The sequence below is a fragment of the Dioscorea cayenensis genome, chromosome 18, assembly GCF_009730915.1.
Source record: "Dioscorea cayenensis subsp. rotundata cultivar TDr96_F1 chromosome 18, TDr96_F1_v2_PseudoChromosome.rev07_lg8_w22 25.fasta, whole genome shotgun sequence".
NCBI classification, from domain to species: domain Eukaryota; kingdom Viridiplantae; phylum Streptophyta; class Magnoliopsida; order Dioscoreales; family Dioscoreaceae; genus Dioscorea; species Dioscorea cayenensis.
This window is the reverse complement of record NC_052488.1, coordinates 2,546,111-2,567,921: the sequence shown is the minus strand read 5'-3', so window position 1 is coordinate 2,567,921 and position 21,811 is coordinate 2,546,111. Positions and strand designations below refer to the sequence as shown.

General features: G+C 32.0%; 2 protein-coding genes across 2 annotated transcripts; both read right to left on the bottom strand.

Annotated features, from left to right (window-relative positions):
* Positions 1-252: 252 nt before the first annotated feature.
* LOC120282313 (ferredoxin--nitrite reductase, chloroplastic) lies at positions 253-4,533 on the bottom strand. Its single transcript, XM_039289098.1, has 4 exons — positions 4,021-4,533; positions 2,291-2,645; positions 1,304-1,592; positions 253-1,129 (listed from the first exon to the last, which is right to left on the bottom strand). Exons 1-4 carry the CDS (start codon positions 4,388-4,390, stop codon positions 374-376), a joined length of 1,770 nt encoding a protein of 589 aa, XP_039145032.1. The 5' UTR covers positions 4,391-4,533; the 3' UTR covers positions 253-373.
* Positions 4,534-8,268: 3,735 nt separating this feature from the next.
* LOC120282262 (putative fucosyltransferase-like protein) lies at positions 8,269-17,338 on the bottom strand. Its single transcript, XM_039289035.1, has 7 exons — positions 16,814-17,338; positions 13,877-14,037; positions 13,191-13,432; positions 11,064-11,168; positions 10,513-10,669; positions 8,790-9,020; positions 8,269-8,699 (listed from the first exon to the last, which is right to left on the bottom strand). Exons 1-7 carry the CDS (start codon positions 17,153-17,155, stop codon positions 8,447-8,449), a joined length of 1,491 nt encoding a protein of 496 aa, XP_039144969.1. The 5' UTR covers positions 17,156-17,338; the 3' UTR covers positions 8,269-8,446.
* Between the last annotated feature and the right edge of the window lie 4,473 nt (positions 17,339-21,811).

Genomic DNA, 21,811 nt, shown 5'->3' with positions numbered 1-21,811 from the left:
TTCCCCAAAAAATTTATAATTATTGATTTATTTATATATCCTAGCAAATATTTTTTTTTTTTTATGTGAAATACCTGGCATGGGTAATTTTCGAAACTACAAGGATACAACAGCAATTCAAAATTTCCCTTTTCTTTTGGTAACACTACCTGAAGGAAAAAAAAAATTGTTGGAATAAAATACCACAAATCTTCCAAGAATCCCCGTCCAAAAAATAATTTTTAAAAATAAATTATAAAAACAAGAAAGATATAGTCCTGATGAACAAACAGAATTCAACTTATTTCTGAAACTATTCTGTGTCCTGTGAAGCAAGAAAATCAAATCACATGCAAAGATTGGATATTACTGTATACATAAATATTGGCATAGTCTAATTGCCTCCAATTTCCTCTTCATCATCTTCTCTCACTCTAGGAACAGCCCCAAAGTGCTCCACAAGGATTTCAGCAACCAGAGGTGCCAAGTCCTTGCATGGCACTCCTTTCTTGTAAACATCTCCAAGATGAGAATCACTTCCCACTCTCCCTCCCAAGTAAACATCCGCACCCTCACATGGCTTCTTATCACTGTCCCTTGTCATGCATCCCATGAATCCAATGTCGGCCACCTGCACTTGCCCGCAGCTGTTCGGGCAACCAGTCCAGTGCATTCTCACTGTCCGTGGCACGGACACTATCCGCTCGACCTCTTCAGTCACCTTCAAAGCCCGTGCTTTGGTCTCTATGATTGCCTGCCCGCAGAACTGGTTGCCGGTGCATGCAACCAGTCCTCTCATCAGAAGGGAAGGCTCTGGCGAGAACAACTCTTTTAGAAGTGGCTCATTGAGCAATGCTTCAATGTCCGAATTCTTGATGTTTGGGATGATAATGTTTTGTTCCACAGTTAGACGGAGCTCACTGGAGCCGTATACATCAGCTAAACGAGCCAGCTCAAACATGTCACTGGCTTGCACACGGCCGACAGGAATGTGAAGGCCTACAAAGCTTAGGCCTGGTTGTTTTTGTGCGTGCACACCAAGATAGTCTCTCCTCTCCCATTGCTTTTGAATCAGATCATCTCCTGCTGCACGGTCTAACACTTGCCCTGGCATCCTCTTCTCAACTTCAGACCTGAACACTTCTATTCCCTGCAGAAGTTGGACACCCGAAGACCAAGAATGCGAATTTAGATGAATACAAGAAGTTTTTCTTCTTTTTTTTTTGTGTTCAGTGGAAGAAGAAAATAAAGATTGATAAGAGAAACAACTAAGTACATAGCTGGGGAAGTTGGGAGGACAGCAGGGGATAAAGAATTAACTCACAAGTTCATCAATTAGCCACATCATTCTAGTCTTCTGCCTGTTGCCTCTGGTCCCAAGATCTCTATATGCCTCCAGTACGGCTTTGCACACTGGAATGATATCGTCACCAGGAACCCAAGCATCAAGAGGCACAGCCTCTGCACATCTTTTCGGGCTGAAGAATCCTCCAACCAACAGGTTGAATCCCAATCTCCCGTTCTTCATGGCAGGCATGTAAGCAAGATCATTGATATGTGGATGCTCATAAAGATCATGGGAACCCACAACACAAACGTTCCATTTCCTTGGCCTGGTTAAAGAAAAAAATATAGTAACTACATGCGTGATGAGATTAAGAAATAGTATCACCCGTGATGACAAAGAAGAGGAGCATTTAATTATACATGTTTTTATGAATAAAATTCAAGAAACCATGAAATTGCCCTCAATATCATGCCGATTATCTAATGAAAAATGGTACAACAGAGATTGGACTTCTATAACATATCCTTCCAAAGCTGAAAATTGTAGGCGCGTGTAGAATTTTACCTAAAAGGACAGGCAACTCATAACTTCTGTTATTCATAAAAACTATCATTCAATTAGCAATCCTAAATATCCTCTCTACCACTAGTGTCTGTGAGAGAATGAGATCAAATGAAAATTGGACCCTGGAAGAAAAGAAACATTTTTTTTTGTTCCCGTTTTACGCCCTTTATTGAGATGCATCCTGCAATCTATGTTTATTTCTTTTTCGAGTTTATTGTTAATCAGAAAACTATTTTGTCACACGACTCACCAAAAAAAACACACACACATCCCATGCAACATTGGGTATCATATGGCAATTTACAGAATATAGTAACACACAGATAGCATTAGTAAATAGTCATGCAAGGTGAGGAATTTATAAGATATCAAACATTAGACTTGAAATAAAATGAATGAAATAAAAACTTTGCTTGTAAGTTGTAAGAAAGCACCAAATGAGTATATGGGAGGACTCACAAGTTGGAGATGGCAGCGTTGCCACAAGAGTTGGCAGTGATGAAAGCACTGAGCAGGTTGGTGTAAGGGCGAGTATCTACAATTTCATGAGGATCAATGCCAGCAAGGGGGTTGCCAACTGGGTTGCGGACATTATCCATCCCGCTCTGCAGGCTAGTCAGGCCAACACGCATGAGGCCATCAATGATTTCTGGCACATCAGGTAGCTCGACGCCACGTATCTGCCAGTTCTGCCTAGTGGTCACATCTGCACACCCTTCTTTGCCATACCCATCAATTACTGAGGCCAAGTACCTGGTTTGCTCACTGGTCGTCACCCCATTTGGTAGCTTCAGCCGCATCATGAACCGCCCATCTGTCTCAAATAGCATGGAATAATTTAGAAACAAAAAAGACAGATTAATGAAAGCTACTCTAACAAAATATTCTCAATCTCTACCAAGTATAAATAATCCAGCTGTATACCAAAGGGGTTTAGTACTTGAGTAAAAAGCACAAAATTGCTTATTGTCATCGCTTTTTCAAAATTTACTTGCAATGCTACAAAAGCAAATTAAATAAAACTTCAAACAGGGTCATCATCATGTTTCAGACTGTCAGGAAAATATAAAAAAAAAAATTAGGATTTTCATATTTGAAAAATAAGGGATAACAAGTAATTTTGAATTTTACGAGGTGACAAGTCAAATAAAAATTTACCAAAAAGTTTTTGTAACACATTCTTTGAAACCACACATTTTTAAAACCAATTATCCATCTACTTAACATGACGAATGCAAATATGCAAGACATCAGGTAGTGCAAGGAATAAATCAGTAAGGCACCCATATTCTCTGAAAACCAGAGGTAGTCCATCGGCTGGGAATGTATAAGTCATGCGACTCATGCCTGAAGCATCTCGCTTATCTTGGGTTTTACTTTTCAAGCCAAATTCTCTTACAATCAGAATTTAATATATTTATATAAATGATCCTCTAAATCACAAATGCATCTAATAACAATATCCCAATGATAACACATACGTCTTTTCGAATGGACTTGAGGCCTAGGTTTCCAGTGACAAGATCACCTTATAATTTATAAAAAACATCATCCACAGGTCCACAAACCATTGGCACAACTGTAGTGGACCCTGAATGGAGTGGTCGCCAGTGCTACACACTAACACGTATAGTTGATGAATAATAAAAAGCATAATTCAAATCAAATAAGGTCATACATAGTATAACTATAAACAAGAAAATATTAAATCCCAATTTAAATTAGCTTCACTTTTAATTGTGTAAATAAATTCCAAGACTTGAAAAACAAGCATAAAGTAAGGGTTTTCTAAACAAGACGAATGACCAGAAGGTCCAATATATATATATAATATCTGGGATATTAGCAAAAAAAAAAAACCATGAAAAATGAATGAATAAAAACATAATTCAAATCAATTAGGACAATAAATGGTACAACTGTGAACACAATTAAGACAATTAGAACAATATCTCAATTAGCCTTCATTTCAATAGAGTAACAAATCCATGGACTCCAAAAACAAGCAAAAAAGAAAAGATTTTTAAACAAAATTGGTATAACATGACGGCTATTTAGCCCAAAAAAAATTCAAAATTTTGCATTCAATCCCTTAAATGATAAATAATAACATAAAAACCTAAATCTACAAAACAAAGAACCAGAGATCCAAGATAGAGAAAAAGAGAGAGAGAGAGAGAGGAGCTCACATTGATGCTTGCGGCGATGAAACAACCCAAGCCACTTAAGGCGAACATCAATGTCATCCTTGCTGATCTTAGAACCGTCAATGTCCTCCATCGGCATAGCAGCAAGCTCCTTGATGCCATCCTCGAGAACAAGCTTCATCGGGTCTCTCTCAAGCTTCACCTTCTCTTGCGGATTAATCCCAGCCCTGTACTCCTCCTTGAGCACCCAATACCCATCCCTTTCCTCCACCCTCGGCTCCAGCCTCGCTGCGTCGACATCCGAGGCTGTTTGTGCTGGGATTGATGTTGCAGCGCCGAGGCGGTGGTGGCGGAGGCGTGAGGTGTGGATGGGAAGGGTGAGGAACTGGTGAAGGGACGCAGAGGAAGCCATTGATGAGGATGGTTATAGTGGTGGAGAAGGAGAAGGAGAAGGAGAAGGAGAAGGCCATGGGAGTGGTGCTCTTATAGAAGAGAGCGAGAGAGGAAGCAGTGGATGGCGATGACGAGAGCTGGTGGTGCTCTTGGTAGCTCTCTTCGATGTTTCGAAAGGCCAGTGAGAATGATTTTTGTTTTTTATTTGATGTTTATTTACTATTTTACCCTTTTTATTTTTTTATTTTTATTATTTTTAGAAAATATATGTTATTATAAAAATTTAAAATATATATATACATATATATATATATATATATATATTATTGTATGGATGGTTGTGTGGTTGAATAAAATAGGAAGATTTCACAATTTTGGGCATGAAATATTTATTTATTATTTTCCTTTTTGAATAGAGATGGGAAAAAAAAAAAAGAAAGTTGAGTAATTTGGGATTTTCAAGAAATTTTTTGATTTAATTTTTGGTAAAATTATTATATAAATAAATAATTATTATTATAATTTTTTTTATTTAGATATGTTAAGAATTATGATTTGATTTTTTGGGATGCATTATCAAAAAAAATCATTTTTTTTATTTATAAAAATTCATTTATTTCTCTATCTGCCCATTATAAATATACACCTTAATTATTTTGTAAAGAGCAACAAAAATGGTTAAAATTAAAAATTTTATAAAATTTTAACTCATCTTTCCTACTTTGCTGATTTTTTTTTTTTTTTATCTACTAAAATTTTGCACTTAAAATGACAGTAGTGGAAACAATGCATTTAAATATGTTAATAAAGTTATATTTAGAAACTAAGTAATGTAAATATATAATTTAGGAGATAAAAAGATGGATACATATATTATATTAAATACCATTAACAATCAATTTAATATCATTTTAAATTTATATAGAAATATCATTTTAACAAATGGTAACAAATAATGGATGAGATATGGAGAATGGGTAGTTTAGTAATTTCAAGTTTTATCAAGTTATATATGTGAATAAGAAGACTAGATTCAAAAGGAAAAGATGAACGGGCACGTGCAAGTTAGCAAGAAAGCAAGGAAAGGATAGGAAAGAAGGTAGGCGGGGGGAAATGGCTCTAAGAGTGTTCAAAGAGGTGAAGCCATGTCCACTAAACCAAACCAACGGCGTTGGAGTGCTAAAACCTAAACTAATGGCTGTGAGGCCTTTTAGCACATGGGAATGGTTAAATAAAAATAGGTATAAATATCAAATAGTCTCTCTATTGTTTTTGTTTTTCGTCTTTTTAGTGCCCCTCTGATATAAAATCCGTCCTTTTGGTTTTTGTATTTGTACATTTTCATCCTTTAAAATCTACCCTTTTGGTCCTCATATTTACCCATTTTCATCTTTTTTGATCTCTCCAATTCATCAACGATAAGGACCAAAATGACAGATCCGTTAATTAGAAAGATCAAAAAGACAAATATGTGAAAATACAAGCCTTAAAAACACGAATTTTATATTAGAAAGACTAAAAGGGCATAAAACGCAAAATAGAGGGACCATTTTGATATTTTGACCAATAATAATAATAATTATTATTATTATTATTAATTATTATTATTATTATTAATGAGATTTTATATTTTTGTTTGTTTGTAAATGAATGAATTGGGTGGGAAGAATTTTGTTTTTTTTCTTGTAGACAATATCAATAATGATGGAGAGGGTAAGAATTTGAATCATTTTTTCGCTAGTATTATTTCTGTATCGTTTATATATTATATATTTAGCTTCGATACTATTTATTAATATTGATTATGGACCCAAATGTAGAGTTCTTACAAAAAAAAAAAATAGTGATTTTACCTTTTCGAAATTATAAGATAAGAGAATTTTTAAAAAAAATTTGTAAATCAATGCGTCGCCGTAATATCCATTTAGCAATCTATTAAATGAGAGTGTTTATCACGTATTCGTTAAAATAAATAAATAAATAAATAAACCACCTGTAGAATCTTTTTAAATCTTAAAACCTTGTTTTAGAAGAAATTCAATCTCCAATTTTTTATAAATTTCTGTATGAGATATTTTGTATATTTAAATAAATTTGTCATTTTACAATGGTGTTTAGGTAATAAAAGATGCTTCTTCTTGTATAAACTTCATATATATAATTACATTCTATGAAAGTTTGGTTGCTTTAAATTCAAACATAGTTCCATTATTAAAAAAAAATTCAATAATTGACAGTAAAATAAATAGAATAGGAAAAAAAAGAAAGAAAAATTTATATATATTACTTTACTATAAAAAAATTAATATATTCATATGTGCAAATGAAAGCCAAATATAATATCTAATCCTAATTCAACATGAAAACTTAAACTTACAGAATAAAGAGCCCCAATTTATACATTCAAGTTCATATTTTTTAGATTAACTAATGTGAAAAAATAAGTTATGCTAATACACCCCTGCATATTAGTCTATTTTATCTAAGCTTCTTGCAAACAAATTAATTGCCTCAAATCAAATATATTATTTGAATCCAATTCAATCTATAAACTTAAATGACAATATCAAAAACCTAAATTTTTATATTTAAATTTATATTCCTCAAATTAACAGTTGTAAAGCTATAATTTATATATTCAAGTAAGATTGAAAACTATTAATTACTTTAATAACCTGTCAATCACAGACATACAAATATTAGTGTTGTTTCATAAGGTATAAGCTAATGCAATAATAATGATAATACATGCATATTTTATATCTTTTGTCTACGTCTATATATATATATTTATAATTTATATATTATCTGCAAAAGAAAAAATCATAGTTATTACATGAACTGTTTAAAAAGCCCAAACAACTTTACTATTGAGTCAAAAAAAACTCTTTGATATTTCAAATTTCTTAATAATTCCTCCTCTTTCGGTGCGAAATTAACTAAGTTGACATTAAAAAAAAAAAAAAAAAAAAAAAAAAAAAAAAAAAAAAAAAAAAAAAAAAAAAAAAAAAAAAAAAAAAAAAAAAAAAAAAAAAAAAAAAAAAAAAAAAAAAAAAAAAAAAAAAAAAAAAAAAAAAAAAAAAAAAAAAAAAAAAAAAAAAAAAAAAAAAAAAAAAAAAAAAAAAAAAAAAAAAAAAAAAAAAAAAAAAAAAAAAAAAAAAAAAAAAAAAAAAAAAAAAAAAAAAAAAAAAAAAAAAAAAAAAAAAAAAAAAAAAAAAAAAAAAAAAAAAAAAAAAAAAAAAAAAAAAAAAAAAAAAAAAAAAAAAAAAAAAAAAAAAAAAAAAAAAAAAAAAAAAAAAAAAAAAAAAAAAAAAAAAAAAAAAAAAAAAAAAAAAAAAAAAAAAAAAAAAAAAAAAAAAAAAAAAAAAAAAAAAAAAAAAAAAAAAAAAAAAAAAAAAAAAAAAAAAAAAAAAAAAAAAAAAAAAAAAAAAAAAAAAAAAAAAAAAAAAACAAAAAAAAAAAAAAAAAAAAAAAAAAAAAAAAAAAAAAAAAAAAAAAAAAAAAAAAAAAAAAAAAAAAAAAAAAAAAAAAAAAAAAAAAAAAAAAAAAAAAAAAAAAAAAAAAAAAAAAAAAAAAAAAAAAAAAAAAAAAAAAAAAAAAAAAAAAAAAAAAAAAAAAAAAAAAAAAAAAAAAAAAAAAAAAAAAAAAAAAAAAAAAAAAAAAAAAAAAAAAAAAAAAAAAAAAAAAAAAAAAAAAAAAAAAAAAAAAAAAAAAAAAAAAAAAAAAAAAAAAAAAAAAAAAAAAAAAAAAAAAAAAAAAAAAAAAAAAAAAAAAAAAAAAAAAAAAAAAAAAAAAAAAAAAAAAAAAAAAAAAAAAAAAAAAAAAAAAAAAAAAAAAAAAAAAAAAAAAAAAAAAAAAAAAAAAAAAAAAAAAAAAAAAAAAAAAAAAAAAAAAAAAAAAAACAATAAAATCTGGGCATGCATTTAATAAACATGTCAATCAATTCAGGTCCAAATACATTCATTCCTAGAGATGTACAAAATTACAGCAAAAGTACCTATTGACAAATCAGCTGCGCCTTATCAAGTTAAGAAGTTGGGAAAATGGCTGCAGCAGCGAACAATATTATTACCGATCATACAAAAATCACTTCAAATTTTGCGCAAGGATGACTAGTTATGTATTTTCCGAGATCGGCATCGCCATCAAATTTGAATGTGTACAAGGCTTGTCTTTGTGTGAGGCCGATCGGGTATATTCTGTGTACTTTGAAATCAGTACCGCGAATGCTCACTGGTCTCTCTCCCTTCCAAATGGGTGTGTGATTCAAGGATTTGAACTTCGCCAACACTACAGACTTTAATGCTTCCAAAGTCAACATGTCGGACCTGACATATCAATCATCGTTGATGAAATGCATCGGTTTACTTAGAATATAACTTGAAAGGGGATTATGTAGAGAAGACTGGGGTATGCACCTGAGAAATATAGATTCCATACCGAAACGTCCCCTTTCCCGGACATACAAATGGTATGCAGTTGTCCCTACTTTGTTGGTGCATTTACAGGGGCGATTTTCAAATCGAGTAGTCTTCTCTTCTTCTTCATGGATTTTTGTTGCAAGGTGAATGCAGAGCCGACAAGAGGAGTGCACAGCTGCCATGTCCACCAGGGCCTTAAAAGAATCTGATGGACCCTCGAACTTCCATCTGCATTAGGAACACATGCAATTTAAATGAGTAATTTATTGCAGAGATTTCTTAATGTCATAATATTATTTAATAGCAGAAATTGATGGACACTTGCAATATACACGGTCATCCATAATCAAAGAAGCCACACTTCTGTCACTCAAAGTAACCGGTCATCATAGTGCATTATCTCACGAACATTAACCTGGTTGTTAAAAATCAAACCCAACAAATCTGAAGACCACCCAGGGCCATTCCATCCCTTCCCAAATGGATTCTACTTTCTAAGTTTGACAGGAAATATTTGTAGAAACAACTGAAGGGATGAAGAAACAAAGGGAACAAGACAAACCCAAAAAAGAAGTGTGACTAGGGAAATGGAATTCTTGCAAAACAAGATCCAAGGGCTGCATAAACCACCATATAATGGAATGCAATAACTAGCAAATGATGCAATTTAAGGTAGCTAGAAACAATTGTGAATGCAAAAGGCCTGCAAGACAAACTTCCACTTTTGCATGCTAAATGAATGGATGCCTAATTTGGAACTCTCATTTGGTGCACAGATCACAACAGATAGTTAAGGGATTAGGCATCATAAAGCAAATATGCAAAGCATGGTGGCATCATATAAAAGGCTTTTTAAAAGATAAAGCTTAAAAACTTATAAAACTAATTCCATGTGAAACTGTATTTAAATTCTTATCATCAACTTCTTCCCTCATTTTGTTCACCTTAAACCAATCCTAGGAACCAGCCATAACTAACTTCAACTCAACCCAAACGACTAGCTATCTTGCTTTCATATAGGAGACTAGCTAAAGTGACTGAAACATTTGATATTATATGCAAAAGATGGTCAAAAGCTGTACAAAAAGGCTTGGGCCCAAAGTTGGCCAAGCAATGCCCTGAAACAATTAGTCAGCCCTTCAAAGCCTTCCCTCTAAGAAATCTCATTTCTTGAGAAGGGGTATGTTTATATATTATTGATCAAGGTGAAGGTCTCAAAATGATAGGTACGTGATTGTTAGTTTATAACTATTTGTGTATGTTACTTTGAACCAGAATGTTTGGAAGCCAGCATAGTCCAGTGTTGTTTATACCAGCTTCAAGGTAATCCAAAACAATGAAGATTGGAATATTAATAGAATATTAAGACAGAACTATGATGCAGGGTCCCCAATATGACTGGCAGAATCTCATTTGTATACTAGAACACAAAACCAATTAGGATTTCCATCTTATGAATTTGTTTAAAAAATATTAGTGCACAAATGGGATTAATAAATTATATTGCGATGTAATCATTTGAATTGGCGTGATAACTGACAGTGACATACATTTTTGGTATTGAAAAACTACAGCAGTAATAAATTGTGGTGCAAATCATTTTATGGACAGCACCACAACAGGGAAACACACAAATTTTTTAATATTTTTCTGGTGTTTAGGATAGATTAAATATTGAGATTAGTGAAGAGCCATTAATTATAAGCTGCGGTAAAATTACCTCAATGATTGATTATATGCATCAGGATTAGCTGCCAAATGTTTCATAGTCTTTGCAACTAAAGCAACATCACTGAGCTGTTTGATATGTAAAACTGATTCCGGAGAAGGAGCAAAATCAAGAATGTTTGGAGCACCAACTACAACTGGAATATTTCCTGCAACATTACCAGATGAAAGGATGAAAAACTTAATCTCCAAAACAAATTCTTAAGTCACAAGAACATTGTAAAATGTCAGCACAATCACCAACAATCTTATTCAAGAAACAGGTTTCTCTTCATGCATGGTTCATATAAAATATAACAGTGTAAAATTCAGCAAGTTAAATATCCTCTACTTGGAAGGAATTATGAATAAAGAAACCACAAGAAAATCAAAATAACAATAAAACAGTTTCTGTTTCAAAATCCAAGATAAAATCCTAGCATGTTTTTGGGAGTTGAAATGAATGCAAATAAGATAAACAGTATCATTGAAATTACCGTAAATCTTCAAAGCTGCAAGTCACAAACATGATGAAACATCTTAAAACGGTCAACTAACACACACCTGCAACAAGGGACTGAAAGAATTTTTCAGTAACATAATCTTCCTCATTGGAATTTTCAAATGCCAAGCTGAACTTGTAGCGCTTCAAAGCCTTGACTTTATCCACTGTAATGAGCAATAAAAGACAAATGGTCATGACAACAACATTGAAATCTTGAATATTTAGGTGCTGGCTGTGGCCATGTGCTCTCATTGCACATAATATATTCACTCTTAAAAACTATTGAATGTTTGAATTGTGTTTGATATGGTAAAATGTGTATGTCCACTCATTGGCTGTCATAAAAAGTGATATGTAAATAAAGCACCCAGTAAGAAAACAACAAGGCATCACACATGCTGTTCACCACTCCATCCAGCTCCAATCTCCACTCCTCACATGGCATCTGCCATCAATAGCACTATATAAGTATTGTACAAAAAGACCATCAACAAGACATCTAAGAGCTAGACAGGTCCACCAGGTTGCTTATGCGTGCTATATGATACTCCGATGATCAATATCAGTAGTGCCATAATTGGGACCAAAAAACGCAGCCGTAGTCTGAGACCAACTAGCGCAAGCCCATTGCTATACATATATATATTTACACCTATATAACTTCCATTTAATTTTTGGTTAAATATCTAAATCACAAGAACTCAAGCCTGAATCATATAGACCTGAACACACACTGCAGCCACAAACTCTGAGCCCAAGCCAAGCCCAAACTTTTAGAAAAGAAAGGCCAGCCCAACTCATTGAGGTATCAGACTCTGTTCTTTACTTTCTCTTTTTTGGAAGAATTGCATAACTAACAGCCTTAGAACTGACAAGCCAGGCATATCATTAGTCTGAATAGTAATTCTAAGAATTTTATTATATATAATTTACACATATAAGTCCAAGCTTTCATGCAAATGTTAGTAATAGGAACAAACCTTCTTCCTGGATTGTCTGTTATCAACATATTTCTAAGAACCTAAATAATTTTAAGGAAAAATTTCTACAAAAGAAAACACTACCCTTTTGATCTTTTTTGTGTCTTCCTTTATCTCTCATAAGAATATTCTCTAAGATATACCCTATTAGATGCAAACCAAACATATTTTACAGCCTCAATTCAACCAAAAGCTTAATCTAATAGAGACCAATGCTTATGTGTTCAGATCTATGATTATCAAATTTACTGATTTGGGACTATTAGTCACTTTAATATGCGCTTTGATAAGTATGAGTCTATTTTAACTGCCCACATTACAAACAAACCAAACAAACCTATTACCCAAGCTTTGGATATCATGTTAGATGCAAATCAATTATACGATCTAAGCCCGATTCGACCCAAAACTCAAGAAAGAGGTCAGTTGCTCATTGTAATATGCGCAATGACAAAGCATGACACAGTATTAGTAACAAAGTCCAGTCATGAAAAAGTATAAGTATCGCATAAAAAACAGTTTATAGACTTGTTAATGGAAACAAGATAAAAGACGCCACATAGACTAAATAGAAGCTACATGCTCATTTATTAAGTGGGAGAAGTGGATATTAAAGACATGCTCAACACAACCAAAATAGTTTACAAACAAGTAGTGTTCAGGACTGAGCAGAAGTTAATCATCTATAACCATATTATAATTTATACAAATTTGTTGCAAGCACCTACAATTGACGGTTGCTAATAGTGAGATCCGGCTGCTTATGCTGACTTCAAATATTACGATTGAATATATAACCATAGCTGTGGCAGGTAACTATTAAGTTTCATATTCTGAAGCTAAAATCACAATGTTTTATGTCATACAAATATTCTGCCAGATTATTAGCACATGTGAAAAAAAAAAACCTTCCATAATCATTCAACAACCAAAAAAGGGCAAGTTGGGTATATGGATGTAACAGCAAGTTCTTGCCTCAAGATAGAAAGAAAACAACAATTTTGGCCATTTTGATTGCAATATATCTTATGCAATAGAATGAAAATAACCAAAAAGGTTTTTTTGTTTGGGGGAGGGGACCATCTTCAAAGTACAGATAAACCCGTATATTAAATGCCAAAATGACCTTCATATGCAACTCTAATTAATGGTCCACAGTACCAGATTCTGTAGGTACAACATGTATCTGATGAATTTAACACATACCTCTACCATCATGGTTCCGATGACAACTCCCATAAGAATCAATCTTGATCTTTAACTCTTCAAGCATTTCAAGAGCCTGCAGACGGAAATTGCGAGCCCCACAATTAGAAATGAAGGCAGCTGCAAGAGCATCTTCGGTCTTTGGTTGCACAGGTGCCATAATATCATATTCAGCCCATGAGAAATAGCCAACTGGGACATCTGAGGAAAGGCTGGTTGTCATAATAACCTTGTACCCTCTCCTGTAAAACAAGACAGAAATATCGATTACCACAAAAATATACAAAATATTAAAAAAGTAAAAGAATTACCCTAGTCCATGATAGTCTTATCCAACAATCAAAAAGTAAAATACTGCAACAGTAGTTTGTGTCATGTTAAATAGTACTTGAACAGAAAAGGGCCATGATTTTAGCATGCTTAGATCACCAATATTACAAATCATCATCGAAAGATGGATTCATTTTTTTTTTTTTTGACAAGCTAAATAGCATACTTCATGGTTGATCTGCAAAGCATGTATGAGCCTTGTTTATGCTTGAATTAAATCATATGCAAGTATAAGCTCCTGATCAAAGTGCGTAAATATAAACATCACAACAAAGATTCAGAGAATAGCACTTTTCCATTTGTGTGAGCTCCATACATACAGAGCCTATCAAGAAAACCTAATTGTGCTTACCCACCGTCGTGCCAGCTCAATATTATTTTCTGGATAGTAGTGCGATGATTCCATTGATCGAAGTACACTAGCAGTCGCTGGGTCTGATGGCAATCCAAATGCAGCATCAGGTATCTTATTAGCAGAATATCCAAACTTGCAGCCCACAGAACATGAACTCCAATCCTAATAAGGAAAAATGAATTTAATGGAAGTCACAGGAGTGAAATAAAGGTCACAAATATACAAAAGACCTTGGCTGAATGGACCATTACATAAATTACAAGAAAAACCAAAAATAGCACAATTAGATAATAATTATTAATTAACCTACCAACTATATTGATAGAAACTTCTACCTGACAAGATATGTTAAAGCAGTTAAATTTTATTTTACAGTCTGGTGCTCAGGACATAAAAATTCCATATCAAGTTTAAAATTACATTACATCTGCAAAAAAATTAATTTTAACAATGATAACACAAATAACAACATTAATTTTTGCCATAAAATTCTTTTCTCCATGCTTGGTGTATAAAGCAACCACTATTCAGTCTCTTCAACGCTACTACTTGGATGATACTTCTCATACTTGAGAGTTGCGTTAGCACATATTAACAACGGTTATGTCCAAATGTATGGATACTAGAACATGGTTTTGATTAATTCTTTAAGGAATAAAGAAGTGACCATAATCCATTTATTAAATGCATAATTATGATTGTAATTGAGAGGAAATAACTAGATCTAGAATTTTAAATGTAAAGCTAGGACAGTACTTAATGCCCTAAGATTTAAATACAAAAACTTCGCTCAAATTCTCTAAACAGAGCGATCACCTTTTGTCTTCAAATTACTTGACTGGAACATCATGGAATGAATTTCCATATTCCAAATTTTTTATGTTGAAACATTATAATGAATAAATTTAAATTTTCATTTGATCGGGCATGCAAACACACAATGATGCATCCAAATATACGCCCCAATATTAATATATCTTGATTTCAAAATTTTGGCCTATCTGACACTTGCATCCAAGATGGCAAATAATATGAAAAGTGTCTCCGCCAAATGGTTCATGACTCATCCCTCTTCAACATTTCTGATGTGAATAACAGAGGTCAAATGCTATGTTCGCAAAATAAACGTCATTCAATTGTTTTATGCGCCATCGGTCACAAAACCTAGTTGTAGTAGTTAGTTTCCCAAAATCTGTCATTCAGCTTAAATGTGGAATGTTGATACTATGAATTTATTGATTGTGAAGATTTATATGCTTTACTTGTTCTTCTTGTATTTTCCCTTTTTTTCTTTTTTTTTTTAACTTCTTTCCTCTATTAAAGTTTAAAAACTTGAAAGTACTAGAAGAATAAAGAAGGAGGGAAATATGTTTAGTCAAAATTCCTGCCCTTGCAGAATAGGCTAGGTTTGCTTTGGGTATTTATCCTTTTATGTTTATAGTTTTGGTTCCAATATAAATCATACTGTAAAAATGATGATCAGAAAAAACAAAGGACAATTACAAAACTGGCCTGGAGGTCTGCTAGGGTCCTGTACTACTACAGATGAAGGTATTTTAACTCTTCATAGATTATTCTTTATCCCTGTGCCCGCAGGTTCTTCAAATTTCTTAACTATATTTTGAAAATGCTTGTCTCACTTACCATTCTTATTCTACTAACTTCAATATATTTTGAAAAAGCTTGTCTAGCGTTCCATTCTTATTCTACTAACTTGTTCATTCTCTTGTTTTCCATTTTATATTCAACACTTCAAAGGCGTAAGCGAACTTGTCATTATGAAGAATTTAAAGTATTATTCTTTAACTGGACCATCCAATCACTAGATTAATGAACCTAGAACATCACATGTTTTTAGTGAAACCACATAAAAATTAGTTTCGCGGTCAAAAAGAAATAGTATGCACCAGAACAGATGTGAAATATAAATGATGCAACTATACAGGGCTAGAGCCACTAATACCAACATATCCATAATAATTTTTCTGTGATCCAAATAAATTAAACACATCATATCCAACTTTATAACCCAAACCCAAAGCTCATTACGAGGTATCAGTTTATATGACAAAGATCTAAAGACTGACATTAAAGACAAATAGGAGTCCAAGAAATAGAATACAACAAAAAATCAAACATAATCATACTATGATCATATAAATATTCATGGTCCAAACAGGACGTAATCCTCAAACAAATCAAAATATTGCGCCGATAAAAAATTCAAGGCGGTGATTGTATTTGCCACTAAACTTAGTTTTGCAACTCAATCATGTATGAGGGAATCATCAAAGATTTGATCTTTTATAACCTTGTTTGTAACTCACTTGCCAATATATACCAATATTAGGAATTTCCAATTAAATTTTACTTTAGTTGACGTCAAACTAGTTGCATGCTACGTAATCTACATTTGAATTTCACAATGTGCTCAAATTATTCTTGAGAAAGACAATCTGCGAATATGCTAAGACTAAACTTTAAAAGATATTTCAATTACTCATTGTACATGCGTACAAAACCTCATAATTGGTGCAAAGGAGGGCAATCAAACAGGTTTAAGAGAAGGGAAACAGCCACAAAAAACTTTTTATAACAATTATTGTGCTGATACCAAGGATGAATCTAAAGTTGTTTCAAAAGGGCAAAAGCAGGTACATAAATAGTCATTGACTTTCTGCGCATTTTGCAGGTAATAATCCCAAACTAAAACGAAAGAGTTTGAATGAGAGCTTGATCAAAGCTCAGAAACAGGGCAAACTTGAAAAAAATCTCAAGATAACAACAAGCTTTTAAATAACCATTCCTGCCTAATGGTACCAGTCACGGAACGAAGCCAGAAAAAACCATACCACAAGCAAGACAATCAAGAGAAACAATGACTCAAAACAGAAAAGGACCAAAGAATCAAACCAAAAATTTTAGCAAAAAACTGAACCTGATCCATTCCGGAAATTATGACAGGGTCCTTGCTGAAATCCCTCGAGTACGAAACATTATCCTCCCTCTCCAACCACTCCTCGCAGCTAAGCCGCTCCACTTCAACAGGAATCGGCAACGAAGACGGCAACGAAATCAGATCACCCGCACCATCGTTAACGACGGCGTCGTCGTCAAAGGAGAAGTACAGCGATGTAGTCCATTTATGGACTGCGGCGGCGTTCTTCCCCATGTCAAGCCGGCCCAAGAAGGAAATCTCAGCGAGGACGACGATGGCAACCAGGAGCGCGACAGTCCCCGACCATCGCCTCCGTTGATGGTTCTGAGATGGAACGCGCATTGGCGGCTCTTCAGCGCTTGACGCCGGCGATGCAGCAGAGCAGGAGAAGGACCGATCTTGAGGAGGTCTTCAATGGATTTCCCCCATGGTTCGTGGCTAGGGTTTCGAGGAGGATCGAAGACGAAGAGAAAAACGAAGCAACGACGCAGCCGGCCTCGCCAAACTTCTGAACTGAGACGTCGTTTACTTCGAAGAAGAGATAAAGGAAAGGACGGAGTTTTTTACATTTTACACCCGGTAAGGTTTAAAATTTAGTTTTTGTCCTTAATCACGAGTTTGTTTTCAATATTTTTTATTACACCCTTCTAAATTTCCAAAACTTCATATACCCCCCTCACATTGATAGCTGTCAAAACTACTTATACGCCCTTATATATATATATATATATATATATGTATATATAGGGCTTTTGCAGGTGTACCCCTAAAAAATTTTGAAATTGCATATTTGCTCTGAATAAAAATTAATTACATACATACCTTTGAATAATATACATAATTGCGTATATACCCTTGAGGTTCAAATTAGTTGAAAAACCATCCATTAACAAACAATAAATATATAAAATTACCATTATACCATTGCATATATGCCTTTGAAAAGTTTTTTTTAAAGTTGTACAAGGGTTATTTTGGACCTTTTGTATATCTTAATCCAAGTTATAACCATAGTTAATCAAATTTGATTACCGGAATCTAAAAGTAGGGGCATATCCATAATTACCTATATTTTTCAGAGGTATATATACAATTATATTTTTTTTTAGGGTAAATATGCAATTATAGAACTTTTGAGGGGTTTATAACTAATTCTCCCTATATATACATATGTTACAAAAACTACGAGCGTGCACATGAGCCCGTAATTGATCATTTAGCCAGACCCAGCAATACAGGGTTTTCGATAGTAACTTGCACTCATAATCGGGAATAAATTATCACCGCTAGCGATATTTAAATTTTAGATCTATTAAATATCTCACATTTATTTTTTTCAATGGGGTCAATTCCGCATGAAACCTTTAGTTAAATGGTCCAATTTTTATATTTAAAATAAAAAATTTATGTATTAGGTCTTAATAAATTGGAGATTTATCTTACTCAAAATTAATTATTGGTCCTTAAATTGTATTTTCTAAGCACATAACTCACAATCAGTACACTGCTGCTCTTTGTTATGGCTGCCTTTACATATTAACCCCCAAGAACTTTAAATTATCTTTCCTAACTAAACCACAACCACTCCATTTCTGTTTTGAGTTTTTTTATTCCCTGGTAAACTTTCTAAATTATATACAAACAATCTAATTTGTGGGACTTTTTATATATTAACCCCATATAAATTTTGAATTTAAATTTTAGTGTATTTTTTCATCTATTTTCACAAGAAGTGCATGACTCAAACCTGCTACATTGCTTTGGGATTTTTTTTTTTTTTTAATATCATGGACATATAAAATTTTTTAAAAAAAATCTAAGACATTTATAAAACTTCCAATGATTTGGGAAGTTCAAGTTTAGTTCTAGTCCTCTTTCAAACTAACCCTCAACCATTATCCTTGTCTTTTGATATTTTACACTTGAACCCTTATATATTCCAAAATAGCATACACATCCTCAAATTATTACAATTGACTTTGCTATTTAGTTCCCATCTTTATTGGCAACTTATATATTACTCCTCGAATTATAGTTTAGTCATTTTCAAAATAACCCACAACCAATCTAGTCTATCTTTTGACTTTTAACATTTGAGCCCTTCTAGAATGTGGAAATTGCATATGTGTACATAGACTTTTCAAATTTTCTCAGGTGTTTCGTTGAATGCCCCTTAAAATTCAACTACTTGTGTTTATAACCCTAATAAAATGAAATATCATAAATACTGCTAACAATTTATTTTATTTTTATTTTTTAAATATACTTTTCCCCTCCTATATACTATTAAAATATGTTAAATTAAAAAAAAATATCGGTATATATTCCAAATTTCTAATAATCATTAAATTAATATTAAATAAATAGTTTACATCATCTGTCAGGATTCCTATATAATAAAAAGTAAGAGAGGAGCGGTGAAAGCAATGGGTAGGGTTAGGATTTAGAGAAAGAGGGAGAGAGAGAAATCTTAGCCGCGGTGAGAAAGGCGTAGAATCATTAGATATTAATTGAATAATATCTTTAGAATTCAAATCTACAAACATCTGTAGATGATGTGGTCTCTTATACAAATATACCCTAAAAAAAATTATACTTTTATTCCTTACATCTAAATCATTAACTTTCTGATAGTCATAAACTTAGGGTATGTTTGGATGGGTGGCATAATCTATATAATATGCTATAATTTAATATTTTCTGAGAATTATGCCATAAAAATTGACATTGTTATAGGTAATTTAAATTTTAAATAAAATTTTTATTTTTATTATTCTAAAAATCAAATTCATGTAATTTATAATTATTTTAGTAATACATGAGAGGCAGGAGATGATATATATATATATATACAAATAAATAAATAAATGTTAAAATATATACTCAGAATTAGTCATTTCCAGGGGGTGTATTTGCAAAATAACCACCATTGGTCTTCCTAAGTTGTGTACCTCGTGATAAATTTATAACAAAACAATACAAACTACACTGTGTACCAAGCAACAGTTAGTGTTTTCTTTTAATTAACTTTGATTTTTAATATCATATGTCCAATTATTGTACCATCGAAGTCTACATAATTAAGGTCAATTAACGGTAGTACTAAAATTTAAATATTCAGGTGGATTCTTTTTTTCTTTAATGATAAGATATGTAATGAAGTACAGATTATTTTAGTATTTTGAAAGTATCCAACTATAAAGCATGACAAGGAACAAACAAAGGCTTTTTCTTTTAAAAATTATATATATATATGTTATTTACTAACAAACTCATTTTATTTTATGAAATTTCTGTTTTGTATAAAAATGGGAAAATTATTTTTTTAGTCTTTAACAGTTTCAGAGGGGTTTTTTTTTTTTTTTGGAATATGCAACCTTGGTTGGGTCAAGTGTGGATTTATAGAACTTGGAGTGAATTTTAGTTCATTTCTAGTTTGAAAAAATTTAGATTATAAAAATTATATAAAACCAACGTAACACGGTCAAAATTGTAACAGATAAATCTATAACAATTAAAAATTATAATGGCTAAAATTTCAATGGCAACTAATTATAATTGTTAACTCTGCAATGATTATAACGGTTGAATTAGCAATTGTCCGAAGTTACATTAGTTAAATCTACAACGGTTATAAATTACAATTGACAAAACTATAATTATCTGAATTTACAGCTGCCAAATATGCAATGGTCAAAAGTTACAATAGTCAAGTCTGCAACCGTTACAAATTATGACTATTAAATTTATAACAGTTAAAACTTATGATGGACAAATCTACAATGGTCAACAATTACAACAGTCAAATCTGTAATTGTAAAACATTATGGCTTGTGGTCTTCTAGTTTAGGTGATGATAACGTTTAATCACCTGTTAGTAATGAAGATATGAGGATTGTGTTCACCTCTAGAAATTTCAATTTCTTTCTCAAATGTCGGCCATGATTGTTAGAAGCAAAACCAAACATCATATGTGGACTGATTTCATCCAAAATCTCAAGTTGATGGGATGAGACAACTAAGATTGTATATACAAAATCATATTTTCCAAATCAACCAATGTAGAAATATAAATTTCTCTAAGGGGTTGTTTAGTTGCATGTAAGTAGGTGTAAATGGCTGTGATGTAATTTGTTTTACATGTAAAAGTGTGCTTGGTAGGCTGTAAAACATCACTTACATGTAAAAGTTTTTACATCATGATAGTGTTTTGTTGTATTTTGACTTACAACCAATTTGGTTGTAAGTGAAAATGCAACAAAAGAAAGGGTTACCATCACCCCTTAAACTTTTCCCAACAACTCTCCATCAACAGTATCCACAACACCATCACCCACAACCTCGCCATCATCTCCATCAACACCACCGCCGCCAACTCCTTTGCCTCCGATCCCATCTTCTCCACCTTCCTCTCACCAAATTTCAACTTCATCCGCTTCTTCTCCCAAGCCATAAGCTCCAGATTTGTAGTCCCTTCCTCTCACACTCTTCTTCTTCTTCTTCTTCTTCTCCATTCTATCCATTCGAAGCCTCTTTTCTCATCTCAGAGCTGTTGTGATTTATGAGAGATTTTTGACTAAAATTTGAAGTTTTTGTTTTTGTTTTGATTGGATTTTGGTAGGGAAAGTGTTTAGCAAGAAGGGTTGTGGTACTGATGGTGAGACTTGGGTTCTTGGTTGTTGTTTAGTTGAAATGCAATCCTTGTGTATTTTCATCAGATAATGTTGCTTTTGATGTAGAATGAGAGATGTGTTCTACAGCTGAGTGTGATTCATTGTTTATCAGAGCAATTTGTTTGTTTTCTTGATATTACTTGCATTCATTAAGGGTGCTCTTGGACTTTGAACTGATTGGAAATAAGGGAAAATAAAGGGAATTCTAAATAAATTGCTTGCTGATTTTGTGTAAGCTGATGATGTCCATGAATGTTTATTTAATCTAACATATTATATGTTTATTTAATCAAATTTTGTAGTATGTGTAATAAAATGATTACAA